The sequence below is a fragment of the Zingiber officinale genome, unplaced genomic scaffold, assembly GCF_018446385.1.
Source record: "Zingiber officinale cultivar Zhangliang unplaced genomic scaffold, Zo_v1.1 ctg195, whole genome shotgun sequence".
Lineage (NCBI taxonomy): Eukaryota > Viridiplantae > Streptophyta > Magnoliopsida > Zingiberales > Zingiberaceae > Zingiber > Zingiber officinale.
In genome coordinates this window covers 13,231-27,632 of record NW_024589878.1, presented here as the reverse complement: position 1 = coordinate 27,632, position 14,402 = coordinate 13,231, and the positions used below count along the sequence as shown (strand labels likewise).

At 39.1% G+C, this 14,402-nt stretch overlaps 1 protein-coding gene across 1 annotated transcript; it reads right to left on the bottom strand.

The window, feature by feature from the left end:
* Positions 1-8,710: 8,710 nt before the first annotated feature.
* Positions 8,711-12,484, bottom strand: LOC122036690 (alpha-humulene synthase-like). Its single transcript, XM_042596088.1, has 8 exons — positions 12,289-12,484; positions 11,866-12,109; positions 11,272-11,644; positions 10,980-11,065; positions 10,356-10,488; positions 9,646-9,781; positions 9,307-9,555; positions 8,711-9,221 (listed from the first exon to the last, which is right to left on the bottom strand). The coding sequence occupies exons 1-8, from the start codon at positions 12,415-12,417 to the stop codon at positions 8,928-8,930; spliced, it is 1,644 nt and encodes a 547-aa protein (XP_042452022.1). The 5' UTR covers positions 12,418-12,484; the 3' UTR covers positions 8,711-8,927.
* Positions 12,485-14,402: the final 1,918 nt, after the last annotated feature.

Sequence of the window (14,402 nt, the reverse complement as noted above, 5' to 3'; positions counted from 1 at the left end):
GGTGTTGACTACATTTGCTAAAAATCCCATGCATCAGAATCCAATAATTTGTTGTGCTTTCAATCTTGAGAGAAACTTCACAGCTTTCCTCTTTGGCTTCCCGTGTACTCAAGTACTCCTTGAGGTTGGAATATGACTTTCTTTACGGCACTCTATAGAAGCGCCGTATCGATCAGAAAATCCATTCCAAAGATGACATCGTAGTCGGTCATTTCTAGCACTATCGGATCACCAAAAGCTCACATGCTGCTATAACGGTGATGCTGCTCGAGCGGTGCGTGAGCGCCATAATGTCTCCGAGGGTAGCGTTGTCGGCCCGACTATTGAGTACTTCGGAGGTGTTGCTAGTTTCTCGGCAAATGCCACGGATACATAAGAGTGGGTTGCCCCAGTGTCGAATAAAACAGTTGCATTATCTTGAAAAATATTGATCGACCTGTGACAACTGTCGAGGCATTTGCTACGTCCTCTACGTCGGTGAGAAAATCCGGCATTCGTGGTAGTGTGGGGCTTCTAATGCCTGATCATGGACCATCTAAGGCGACATACATCTGGTGTGGGGTGGTTGAGCTCCATCTTGTGTCGGTTGAGGTGAGGAAGGTTCTTGTTCGAACCTTTGCTAGCCATGTGCCCTTCACATCCATTCAAAACAACCTCGCGTACCCTTGCGGCAAACTCTGGATGATGTTTCCCACAAGTAGCACACTTGGGATGTCTGGAATGTTTTCAGTGGTCCTCCTTTTGGGTCCTTTGCTTGCGTTTCCCCTTCGTTGGAGCTATGCCTTGTTGTTTCTGTGAGTACACGAGCGACTTGTCCCTTGGGTTCTGTGGAAACACCCTGGGTGATCTTTGTCTTGATAGTGCTCGGTGATCGAGCACTACTCACCGACTCCTCGTGGTTTGTGGCCTATGAACACCACCGGCCACATTCATTGCGATCTCCGGTCCGAGCATCTTCACATCAAGCGTACTCGTTCCTTCTCTGGTGACTAGTTACGGACACAGACGGGCCAACTGTTGAATTTCTTCGGCCTCTCAGGCGATAGGTTGCCACGGACGAAACTCGTAAACTCGTCATGAGTGTCGGTTCGTGACTTGCATGTGAAAGAATTCCTCGAAGAATTCTTTCGAAGTTAGCCCATGTCATCGGTTTCTTGGCCGCCGGTTTAATCCGCTCCACCACGTGCGTCTCTGTTAAGCGAAGGCACACTTCACCTTTTCGTGCTCGGCCAATCTAGAAGCTCCATCGTGCTTTCCAGTGTTTTAAACCATGCTGAGCATCGTTGGTGCTGAGAAGTTCTCGGGCTTAATTCTCTGCCTTGGATAAGGTAGCTTCTCTCTTAGCCCACCATCTTTGGGACTCTTGATCCGGTATGGTGGTACTACCTCTGTGATTCTTGGAGTCGTGAGGTTCGATCTTGGAGTGTGGGGAGTAGTCTGTTGGTTAGCCTTTAAGGAGGCTATCTCCTGCTGTCTTGTTGTGGTGAGCCACTAATCTTTGTAAGGTGCAGGGGAGGCACGCCTCATCTTTGGGCTCACGGCTGCTTTCTTAGGCCGGGCGATCCTCGTACCATTTTCTAAATAGCAGAGAACATATATATATAACTAGGCTATCATGTTATAGTTAACTACTGGTAACATGTTAAATACTATCACTGTAAACATGAATTAATTAACTACCAACATGCGAGCAAACATGAAAGCACATATAACTGATATGAAAGCTGAAACAAAACTGAGTGAGAGATGTTCTTACTTGGAAGCTGCAGGTATGACGATGTGTGTAGTGGAATGACTATGTAACGACCCAACTCCTGGGTACTAGGCTGTGAGCCGGATCGCTACATTAACTACTGAAACTACTGTGCCGTACTGTGCGGAAAACTAGGTAAAATAAAATTTTCACTAACTGACTCTATTAATCTGATAACTGATGCACCCATGCGGTTATAAGGAAGGATTCAAGACCCTTTCCGATTGGTGTACATGTGCTAAGGAGAATGCTTGACCTCCCATCTGAGCTAGGAACTCAAACTAACTTCCCCGCTAGCTGCTGATCGATCCACGGATCGATGAATCTTACTGCGATTCTATGCCCTGCTGGATCGATCTACGGAACGATCCAGCAGAGGCTGGATCGATCGGCAGACCGATCCAGGTGTGTCTGGATCGGTCTGCAGACCGATCCAGGCACCTGGAGGCGCTGAGATGCCTACTGTTCGATGCTGGATCGGTCGGCTGACCGATCCATGCACCTGGAAATTTCCTCCGAGGCTACTGTATCGAGCTGGATCGGTCGGCTGACCGATCCAGGAGGATACAGTAGCATACTGTATCTCGCTGGATCGGTCGGCTGACCGATCCAGTGGAACAGCTCAGACCCTGATCGGTCTGGGCACCGATCAGTGTCTGATTTCACTCGAGAGTTCTGATTTCAGCACTTTGGCGTGCCAAAACATCACACAATAGTTCTAAAATAATGAAGATACATTCTAGCATATAAGTACTAATGTTCTAAACATGATAAGCTAACAAAACATAGTTACTAAGCTAGAACAATTGGTAACAAGACTAAGTATCAAACTAGACATGATAAGTGCTAAACTGAAATAAAAACGTATAGATCCCAAGGATCTTTATTCCAGACCCCTTGCACACACACATCATCGTAGCATCGCCCTCCAGCCTCCGCTAATCCACTTTTCTCTTACCGGTATCTGCAGTATAAGAAAAGTAGTATCTGTAAGCCAATAAGCTTAGTAAGAAACCATCTACCTCACAAAAACATGCAACGATGCGATTATGTTTTTAAAACATGCAGTTTGAAACTAAACTGAGCATGCAAGCATGGCATGGCATAGTATCACACAAAGCATGGCATAACATATAAACTGAACATGGTATACTTATAAACTGAGCATGAAACTGAACTAGTCATGCATATATCTAAATCTGTACACGAACTCAAATCATGTAAACTGAACCTGAACTGAACTGAACGCTAAATTTGTGTTCTCATCACTGGTTTCAAATTTGAAAACTATACATATAATAGATGAAAATACTAAACATGCTGTTGGGCCCTGGCAACTGTACTTACTGTGCGCGCATCCCTACGAGACCCGGGATTGCAAGTTCCGAATCCAGCAGGGTTACTAGGTTATCTGAACCTAGGGACGACTGTGGGAGTCCAGCCCATGGATATCTGATCCAAGTACAGTGCCAACTGAATAAAAGTAAAATACTGAATACTGTTTTATTTTACTTTGCTGTTCTAGGTTATCTGAACCTAGAGCTAGGTTATCTGAACCTAGAGGCTACTGTGGGAGCCTACCCAATGGATATCTGATCCATATAGCTGTGATAACTGATAACCAACTGAATAAAATGTTTTTAATATATTTTACATGCTGTTAGGACGCCTATTGGTGCATCCTTCTGAACTGGGCATTCTACCGAATGCTTGGTGTGCACTAAAAGCACACCCTAAAACTGAAAACTGTAAAATTTCTGAACTAACGCCCAAAACTAACAAGCGAGAGCAATTATACTGCAGGTGAGGGGTTTCTTACCTCAATCGCAAGGTTTTCTTACGATTCTATTCGCTAGGTTTCTCGAAAAACTGATCCTCTCGACGAACCGCTTACGTCCTCGCGTTCCTCTCGCGGAGAAGAATCTTTTTCGTGTTGGAGTCGTCGCCGGAAGATGATCCCTTGACCCTTGGCTTGGTGTGTGCCGTGCGTGAGGAAGAGGGGAAGAGGAGAGGTGCGGCGGTTTTAGGTTTCGGGTGAGGAAAAGCTACGGTGAGAAAATAATCTAAACTTCTCACTTAAATCCTTATTTATATTTACTAATTAATTCATCCAAAATCAATTATAAATATAATTGATTCCCTCTTCTTTCAGCACGGCCCTGCTAGGTTCAACTGGTTACTGACATTATCCCTTACACCATAGGTCTCGGGTTCGATTCCCGCCTAAGCTATTTTACGGTTCCAATTATTTTTGCTACTTCCGCTACTCGGAAAATTCCGGAAAAATATCTAAAAATTCCAGAAAAAAATCATAGAATAATTCTAAAATAAATTCGGGAATTTTTCGGGCTTTACACATAGAGTTCAGCAGGAAGCAGAGTTGGTCCGTACTATCAGACCGAGGATGTTAGAGGCACAGGATTCGCCAGAAGTGTTATGCTGGTCGGAGACGCAGACCCGTAGCGTTCTCTATTGGCGACCATGTATTTCTGCGAGTTTCACCCACGAAAAGGGTGAAGAGATTTGACCTCAGATGCAAGTTAGCTGTGCGTTATGTTGGACCTTTCCAAATCTTGGAGAGGATTGGAGTGGTAGCTTACTATCTGGCACTACCACCGTCCCTGTCAGGTGTTCACGATGTATTCCACGTATCAATGCTGCGGAGATACGTACCTGATCCGACGCATGTGCTGGCAGATATCTCAGTTCCAGTTCAGCCTGACATTACATATGAGGAGGTTCCGGTACGGATTCTCGACCGGAAAGAGCGTTAGTTGCGGAACAAGACTATCCGGCTGGTTAAAGTCGGATGGCAGCATCATTCGGGCGAGGAGGCTACTTGGGATCTTGAGGATACTATCCGAGCTCGATATCCCCATCTTTTTACGTGAGGTATGTGATTCAGTTTACCGTTCAGCATTTATACTTTGTATATCTGTTGTTAGTAATTGCTGATGGTAGATAACGAAATTTGGGGACCAAATTTTTTATAAGTGGGGGAGAATGTAAAATATCGAAAATAGGCGAATATTAATAAGGAAATTTTCTGGAATTTTTGGAAATTTTTTGGGAATTTTTCGGAGCTCGTATGGACGAGTTAACGGGAACAAGAACGGGGTCTGGAAAAGCCTGTTTAGACTACCCGATTTAAGGGAGGAAAAGATTATATTTATATATCCTTTTCCTTTTTATTTTTTTTATTTCTTTTCCTTTGCTTTTGTCGCCGAACCCGAGTCTCCCCCCCCCCCCCCCCACGCCGATTTCCCTCTCAGCCCGACTCCTCCGAGCCCTAACCGCCGGCCACTCGGTGGTTTCCTCCTGCTTCCCCTCTTCTCTACTTATCCCACGCCGAGTTTTCCTTCTTCCCCGAGTGCACCAAGCTCTGCCCCGACGCCGACCTTCTCCACCCGACGCCTCCGCCAGCCACCGAGAGTCCTCCGACCGCCGCCGACTCTTGACCCGAGCACCACGACAGACTTTGTCTTCTTTTCTCGGAGTCGTCCTCTGCGCGGAAGAGGCAAGCCCTAGTTGAGCCTTTGCCGATCTCCTCTGTGCCGACCTCCTCCACTGAGCCATGCCCTAGATTCACCGCCGGCCACCTCTGCCCTAGCCTCTTCACCGCTGCACACTGCCGCCCCAGTTGCTGATGCCCTCACTGATCTCTCTGTCAGTTTGATCGAGCCGACACCGTGGTTCCATTTTTCTGTGTCGTGTCTTAGCAGTGATTGAAGGTGAGGGTTTAGAGTTGGTTTTTCCTTTTTTGTGCTTTGTTTTGTGTTCTACCGTGAGTAGTACTATGTTGGGTGGTCGCTGATTGTAGGGTCCTGGTCTCCAACAGCGGCTACTTCTTTTGGCGGCACTATCCCTAATTGTGGATTAATAACAGTGGCTGTGAGAGTAGGTAAGGTTTATTGGGTATCTGGATTAAGCATTTGCTTAGTTGTAGATCGAAGTGTACTTGATTTTTGTTAGATGATTATTCATGTGTCGGTTGATTAGGTTTATGTGTTTTTGGAATTAGGGTTTTTGCCCTAATTTAGGGTTAAAGAATTTATTTATCTATTTATTGGAATTTTAGCTAAATAAAATATATCTCTGTTGGTATCACAGGACCTTGACGCGAGACGAGTATCTCGACGTCGTGTTCGGATCAGATTTGACATTTCCTATTGGAGGCGGGTACTTTTGACTTATTGTCTTTGATATGCTTAGTAATGAAAATAATATGTTGCATTAATTGTGTTTCCTATTTGTTTCGGTTAATCACTGCCTAATACATGTTACCTGTTTGATTGATTGTTTGTTTGCATCTCGTATTGATCTTGTACCCGATCTATCATGCTCGTGGGTAGTGATATAACCATGTTTCACATGTTCATGACCTAGGTTTGATACCTTTTTGATCAGTATGTCTTTATTTGATCTATTCACTATGGTGCCCATTGTTATATGCCCAGAGGTTGGTTTAGTATATTACCATGCTTAGTGACGTGCACCATTTGCATGATCGCATGTTGTGCGATAGATTGCTCCATTATTGTCGAGCACTTTGCCAGTTTTCATCACTGTTCGGTGCTCCGTTGTGACGCTCATGGGTAGCGTGACACAGCGTGGCAGCACGTCAGTTTGACTCTTCCGGTGCTCCGTTGATCCACTCATGGGTAGTGTGACGCAGCGTGTAGCACGTTAGAGATTCCTCCCCGTCATAGTGTACCGGGAGATGAGAGCATTGCGCTCCCCCATTTATGATTTGGGGTAGGAGTACGTATGTACTCCGACAGCATCCCGTCCACTCGATCACTCATCAGGAGTAGTGTTGCTGAGTGCACGGTTGTCACAGCCCTACCCACTTGGTCCCACTTTTGTTGTGAGTTGGCTGACTGGCGTCAGGGGTGACCATGACATTGGCATCATATGCATGATGCATTTATTGTTTGTGATTTTGTTTGCTGCACTTATATGCTGCATATTGTTTGGATACCTATGTTTGACATGCATACAGGTTTTCTATACCTTTCGGACTGTTTATCCTTATACCGGGTCCTGGTTAGTACAGATTCTCTCCTGTCTACTTCGGTTTGCATTTATCTTTATTTTTATCAGGAGACTGTACGCATGATTAGTGCTAGGTGTTATTTCTTTACTTTGCATATCAATTGTACCTGCTGAGTGTTGGACTCACCCCGCCTCCATTGTTGTTATTTTCAGGTTGATGCTGTCAGGAGGGAGTTCCAGTCGCTAGTCCCCACTGCACGTAGTGCTAGATCCCCTGCAGACCTCGAGGATTGATTGACTTTTGAGTTTTCTTCTCGTTTGTCTATGTTTAGACTTGATTTGTTTGATACTTGGACGTTGTATTTATTTTTGTGATGTCGATGGATTTTATTTGGTCTTATTCTACTACATGCCTGCCGGGTCGGCATAAGAGGTGAGTTTCGTCGGATTTGAGTTTTACGAGTGTAGTTGAGTAGGGTGGTTTTTGAGTCAGAGTATTACTGCTTTGTTTGATTATATATAACTGCGTGGATGTTTGTGTGGTTGTGTTATATTTATTGTTATTATTCCAGCCGCATGTGGCTGAGGTATAGAGATATGTAGAAAGTTTCAGATTGTCCGCCGTACAGGGAAGATGCTGCCGAAATTTCTTCGGACGGGGACTCCTCTGGGGCGTGACAGTAGTAGTAGTAGTGTAGAAGGTGGGTCGCTACAGGGAGAGAGTCTCTCTTACACATGGGTGTGCCAGGGGGTATAAGTCCAGGGCACAGATTACACTGTACCAAGTTTATTCATATGCGAGTATGACCTACACACATCGGATATTAGATCGGTCGAGATAAAATTTACCTAAGTGAATGAACTAACATTTTTCCATCTGAATATCTTTTTTGCTACCTACTCAAGAGTATAATAGAAGCATTAATATGAAATTAATGATGATTTTGTAACGTCTCGACATTAATGACAACATTAACCTCATTAATGGTGATTTTGTAATGTCTTAATATTAATTGCAATATTAAACTCATTAATAATGATTTCATAATGTCTCGACATTCATGACGACATTAAATCTATTAATGGTGATATTAAACCTAGTATTAAATGACCATAATTTGGTCATTCATTATAGGCAAGGTGAGAGCTCCTATATAAGAGGTTGAATCTTGAGCAAATGGTAGAGTAGCGGAAGATATGCGAAAGAGAAAGCGAGAGCAATATCAAAAGAATTCCTCCACCTTCATTCCCTGATTCTTTCCTTACAGTTGTGCATCCGCTCAGCTGAACTACTCGTGATAGCACTCAGATGCATTCTCAGTTCACCATGAACAATCAGTGTTTAGTTGTGTGCATGGTTTTGCCATTGTATCGTGAGAAACAGATAACCCAAGAGAACCTTGAAGCACAGCCGTAGGTGGAGTGAATCTGTTTTAAGAAAACTGCATTGAGCACAGGCCTTGGCATCTTCCTCGACAAATTTCTTTCTCGATTAAGTTGCATGCGCACTGCATTGACTTTGCGACTTGAACCACTAGAAGCTTACTAGAACTATCTCCACTAACAGTCTGAGATCATCCGCTTAGGTTATCGCAACAGATAAGTTAGAATTGACTTTATATAATTTCAATTCAATAATTTTCACCAAAATCTCTGGTAAATTGTCCAATACTTAAGTTGTATGAATTTTAAAAATTAACCTAGAGTATGGTGATTGAGCTTTATATTGAAACCAAATTCTTTATTGCCATTCAATAAAATTAGATTTAATTTATTCCATTTTTTAAAATTGTTTGGTCTCAAATATGTTATCTCTTTTTTATTTTACTAGATTCTTCCATTTCCAAACCAAAATATATAAATTATATCTTCTCAACCATATATAAATACTACATAAATTTAAGTCTCTCTAAACAATTCTTGATTTTTAGATCGACAATAAAATAAAATGATTATAGACTATGATAATCAAGCACTTAATTATTTTATTTACTACAATGTTACATGCGTGTTACAATATACGCCTTATACTTAAGGCATTCCAGTACTTCAATAACATACTATAAATCATCCAAACTCGATTTTCACTTTATTCAAATGTAGATTAAACCACCTTAAATTGTGATTGATCTGGCCTCTGATTATCGTCACTAGCTAGGATTTGTAGGGTGTGACACTCTTAAATAAGAACAGATTCAACCAACAACATATTGACATTATCTTTCATTGTAGTATTGGAAACGGTGTATGCGTCAATGTACTTGTAAAATTCTTCTACTACTCTTGAAAAGTTTACTATGTTTTCAATTAAAAGTCGAGGTACTTGTGTTTGATCGAGGCATTCTTTGTTGTGATCCTTCCATGCGTCCTCCACCATCTCCATAAGATTCTTATAAGCCTCTTTTTCATCTGTGGCAAACTCTTTCATATAACATTCTACAGTTGAAGCTGTATGTTCTCTTTGTTGCTCCAACTGCAAAATTCCAAAAGAAATTTCAAGAAATAGAAAATACATTTTTGAATATCTACCAAATAAATTAATTGTCTAAAATAATCACCTCATGTGAAGTTACATCATCCATGAGTCTACAAATCATACAGCTGGCTTTGATGATTTTGGGGAAGCTGGCAACCCACTCAAATACCTCCTTTGATGCCACCTGATCCATGCCTACATAAGAGGCACATATAAGCAAACGATATCCAGTGGTGTCTAGTGAGTTACTTAGATGTTCCTCTAGTGTGGGTACATATTTTTCAATGCCCCATTTGGCTTCTATGAAGAAAGACCTTGATATAGCTTTTATCTACATAAAAGGAAACGATAAACTTAATTAGTTTATATTTGACAAGTTAAAAACAGACGTTAATCATTTTTACAATGTACTTAAATATACCTCATCTTGAAGAAATGATATGCGGTATTTCTCATCATTTTCTAGTTCATTTTCAAATTCCTTGAAAGTCCTTAGTAACTTGAGATAGAAATCCTTTAAGTATTCTGGTACTTCATCAATGGCTTGAGGTTCCCACCTGAAATGAGCAAACTTAACATGCATAATTGACTAACTATATTGTCACGATATCTTAAAGATTTATAAAGAATATCAAAATTAGTTTGAAATAAATTAGAAATAATAACTATATAGTTATTTGATGTCATATTGTTACATGTTTGTTGTTGATATCTAATCTTTAGATAATGATCAAAATATTAGTTGACTTACAGGTATTTTAAAGTTGTTTTGACAAGATCAGAAGATGTGTTCATATCTCCTTCAATTGAGAAATAAAGTAGGTGCTAATGTGTTTTTTTAATTAGAAGTAGTCTTCATTGTTTTTTATTTTAAAGGAATATCAAGAATGCATTTTGCTATTTGTTATAATAACTTACAATATTTAGCTCATAATTCTTTTCCTTTTCTTATGTTTTTAATTATTCTTTTATAATTAGATCAGTAATTTATCATTTTATAACTTTCAGTTTTTTTGTTTATTTGAGTTAAATTTATTTTAATTATGATGTTTTATCAGCTATGTAGACTACTCAACTAATTGCAATATTAAGAAAAACAAAAATTAGCAAAATAATGGATGCAATAGGTACCTTTGAATTGCCTCAGTTAATAATTGGCTCTCTTGCAGTGTGCTATAATTATCATATATGTCATCCAAAACTGACAACAATGCAATAACCTTGGTACAAATTAATCTTGCACGAGAATAGTGAGGCTCAAAGTTAGGGGTGTCAAAAATGAACCCGACCCGACGACCCAACCCGAATCGACCCGAAAAAAATCAGGTTCGGGTTGGACATTTTCGGGTTCGGGTCGGGTTCGGGTTGGAGGGTATTCGGGTTGAAGATTTTCGGGTTGGGTCGGGTCGGGTTCGGGTTGACCCGGGTTGACCCGGGTTGACCCAAATATAGGGTTTAGTGGGGTTTTTTTAGGGTTAAATCAAATTTTATTTTGAAAATTAAGATGTTTTATGTATATTAATATCAAGTTAGTATGATAATGATGAAATATTGAGATAAAAGTGAAGAATTATAGGGAAAATAACTCCAAAAAGTCATTTTGAATCGAATTTTCGGGTTACACGGGTTGGGTTCGGGTTGGGCGGGTTCGGGTTCGGGTTTAGGAGTTTCGGGTTGAATTCGGGTTCGGGTCGGGTTCGGGTTGGGTTATAAAAAAAAAAAAAAAAATTTAACCCGAACGAATTGACTCAAAGTGCACATTATGTATCCAATAATAACATTCCACAATTCGATCGCGAGCAAAGTTTAGTGATTTAGCAAGTGCTAGATCATTCCACCATCTTCAAATAGGTAAAAAAAAAGATGAGACAATATAATTAGCTTAAACTACAATAAAACATTTATTTAGACAAATAAATCATGTGAATTATTATAATATGTGAGTTTGAAATCATTTATTCAACTTCTTTGGTACTCACACTTAATTCATGTGAAAATATTCAAGTACTCTAATATTTCTTCATAAAAGAAACTTCACTATACTTACATTGAAATTTTCTTTAGTTCCTCTTGGTGAAGAGATTGTAGCAGATTAAAATCCAACTTTGCAAACTCTAATATTGCTTCATTTCGCCTTTCCTCCTCTTGATAAATAGGGATATATTTTCTTGCCAAGAGCCGTTTATTTCCCCGGCATAGTGGTGTTTCAAGGAAATGAGACACCAATATCACTAAAGGTTGTTTAAGTTCATCCAACAATGATGCAAGTCTATTCTTTGTAAATAATATGGCTTCATCAAGTATATACTCCCCGTGTATCCTAAGGTAAGCTGCATTGTATAAGCTTAATAATCCCTTCACATCTTCATTCAAGGTTGACATGAAGTTTCCTTCCTCATCCTTGAACTTGTTAAAAACATCTACAATAGTACGGGAAAATACTAATAATTATCTCACAACAAATCAAATAGTATAGTAATATAGAACAAACTATTTGATTAGTTTTTTTTTTTATGATATATAGCATGTAAATATTGTAGCTTATATTTAAAAGGTTTTAATGATGACCTTTCTAGATATATATTTTTATTTGACAGAATATATAGTGTAATAGTTTTTGCTTATTTATATTGTTAACTACCTGCAGGCACATAAAAATCATGTTGCCTAAGTAATCGAAAATGGAGAGAAGTTTCATAAAGTTCATAGTTTTTAGCATCATGCTTAGAAATTAAACTTAATGCCGCATCTATTTCTTTCTCAAAGTGATAATCCAATCCGAGCAACTGAATTGCATCGATCAAATTCATAATTTGCAATATGTCACTGGTTTCTCGAAAGAAGTTCTTTATTTGCTCCTTTAACTCTTCTGCTCTAATCCACACCTACATCATCAAACATGAAATTCAACAACTATATATATTACCTTTAAATAATTAAAACAAATAATTCAATGCTTTTCAATTTCCTTTAAGATGATTATATATTTTATGAATAGGTGTTTATTAATGAAAAAATTGAGTGATAAATAATGAATAAATGTGGAGAGAAGTTAATAAAATACCTCTGTGAGAGCAGGAGAAGTAGTGTGGTGGATGAAATAATCGCCCCAAATACTCGGATGATATTTTGCTGTTTTACGAATTACTATATCTTCATTGCTCTTAACCGGGGTGGTTGATTGCTTCTCCATCTTAATTAGAAACTTAGGAAGTAGTGATCAAGAGGTTTGTGGCTGATGCATATATAGCTTTCTCTTGCTATTTATAAGCTTACCTAATGCACGTGGAAAATATTTTAAAGCATGTGCAAGAGCTATTTAATTAATTAATTACCTTATAAGTTAAATTCTTAGACACTTTACCCATATAAAAAATATTATATTTCATAGACGGATTGGACACAGAAAAATGACATAATAAAATTGCCGGATTGAATTAATGATACATTTATACTGAAAACGATTGTCTGTACGACACATGGTAAAGGGTAAACATCGTTAATAAATTTGACACAAATTGTCAAATGGGCATCTTTTTTTCATTTACGTCAAATGGACGCCCTATTAAAACAAAACTATCCAAAATACCCTTCTAAATACTACCTTTCTAAATCGGGTTTTAGATTTTATGATGTGAATCACAGCCGACAAACTTAATGTTATCACCCAAGAGCGCTAGAGGGGAGAATAACTCCGATCACTTCGATGAAGTTGCATAATAGAAATCTTAAAGTAAGACAAGTAAAACAGGAACACACTAATAAATTTGGTTTTACTTGGTTCATCGTCTCCCAAATCCTAATCCTAATGATTACCATCACTATCCTTTTCCTTTTTGGATATCTTTAGTGGCGAAGAAGCCTCTTAGAACATATTCCTGTAACATATAATCAAATACAAAGATATAAATGAAATCGAAAAAAATTAAAACAAACACACGTTTACACAAGTAAACTTTGATTTGGATGCTTCTTATTTCTTTGAAGTGCCTCTTGTTGGTTTGAAAATGCAACAATACTTCATTCTCAAACCCCCAAGAACCAACTACTTTAAATCATCTCGAAACCCTCTTTTAAAAGTTGTTGCACCGACTGATTTCTACCTAGCAATCGGCTATAATCTCCCACCAATCGACTTTAAGGAACTAGGGCGCTAAGCACGCTTAAGCGCAGCGGAAAACTTCTAGTTCCTCTAGAAGATCTATACCAAGGGAAAGACATGTTACAATCTATACTAAGCTGATATCGTGATAGTATACCTTTGATGTGTGCACAAGAACTCCAGACAGCTTGGATCTCAATACGATCACACGTTCGTGCCTCTATGGTATCTACACGAACAAGTGTTCGTTTGTCTCACAAACTCGCAAAGTGGAGAAGGCAACCATCTAAGGTTGTGCTAGCAACCTTGATAGGAAGTCTCGGACTAGAGGAGAAGAGAAGAGGAAGGAGAATGAAGAAGTACACCAAAATGAGAGGAAAAAATGCTTAAGTATTTTCATCCAATGAAAATACTTAATGAGCATTAATTCAATTAATGAGCATTAATGAATATTTACACTCCTTTAAGGACCACATTTAAACGTCTTCATTTTGAATTCAATTTCAAAAATTGAATGATTCATGCAACAACAAGCACACTGAGTGATAGTCGTTAAGAAGATTGTTACATCTTATATAACCGCTCTCTAAGAGATCAGTGCTAATAAAGTTGTTACACTTAGCTGCTCTTCCAAATTAATCAGAGATACACTTATAATGACACATAGCCTCTCTCATGATGGTATATATTCGTTATTCAGGAAATATCTAATCTCCTTGTGGCACGTAGCTATTATCTTGGAGATATCCATGTCTTGTATTTACATTGATTAAATAATCTTCATTTATATCAATATGACATCTCTAATCTCTCATAATGACTATTCTGTCAAGAGCATATATCATATTCAATACTCATAATCATTTCGATATATAACAAAAATTAGTCAACTAGTGAATAACATGGTAGAATTTCCTTGATTTACTTCGCATATTCACTGAAGTCATAGATATATAATTACCGAAGTAGACGCACATGAAGTAAAAGAGTATTATTTTACTTCGTCTTATCACTGAAGTCGTATATATGAAATAGTGAAGTTTTTGATCGGTTCAAGGAGGCAATACTGGTTCAAA

Coding starts and splice junctions, on each gene's coding strand:
- LOC122036690 (XM_042596088.1), bottom strand. CDS start 12,417: ATGGAGAAGCAATCAACCACCCCGGTTAAGAGCAATGAAGATATAGTA. Junction 9,556..9,645: donor TATCATTTCTTCAAGATGAG/GTATATTTAAGT, acceptor CCTTTTATGTAG/ATAAAAGCTATATCAAGGTC. Junction 9,222..9,306: donor ATGATGTAACTTCACATGAG/GTGATTATTTTA, acceptor GGAATTTTGCAG/TTGGAGCAACAAAGAGAACA.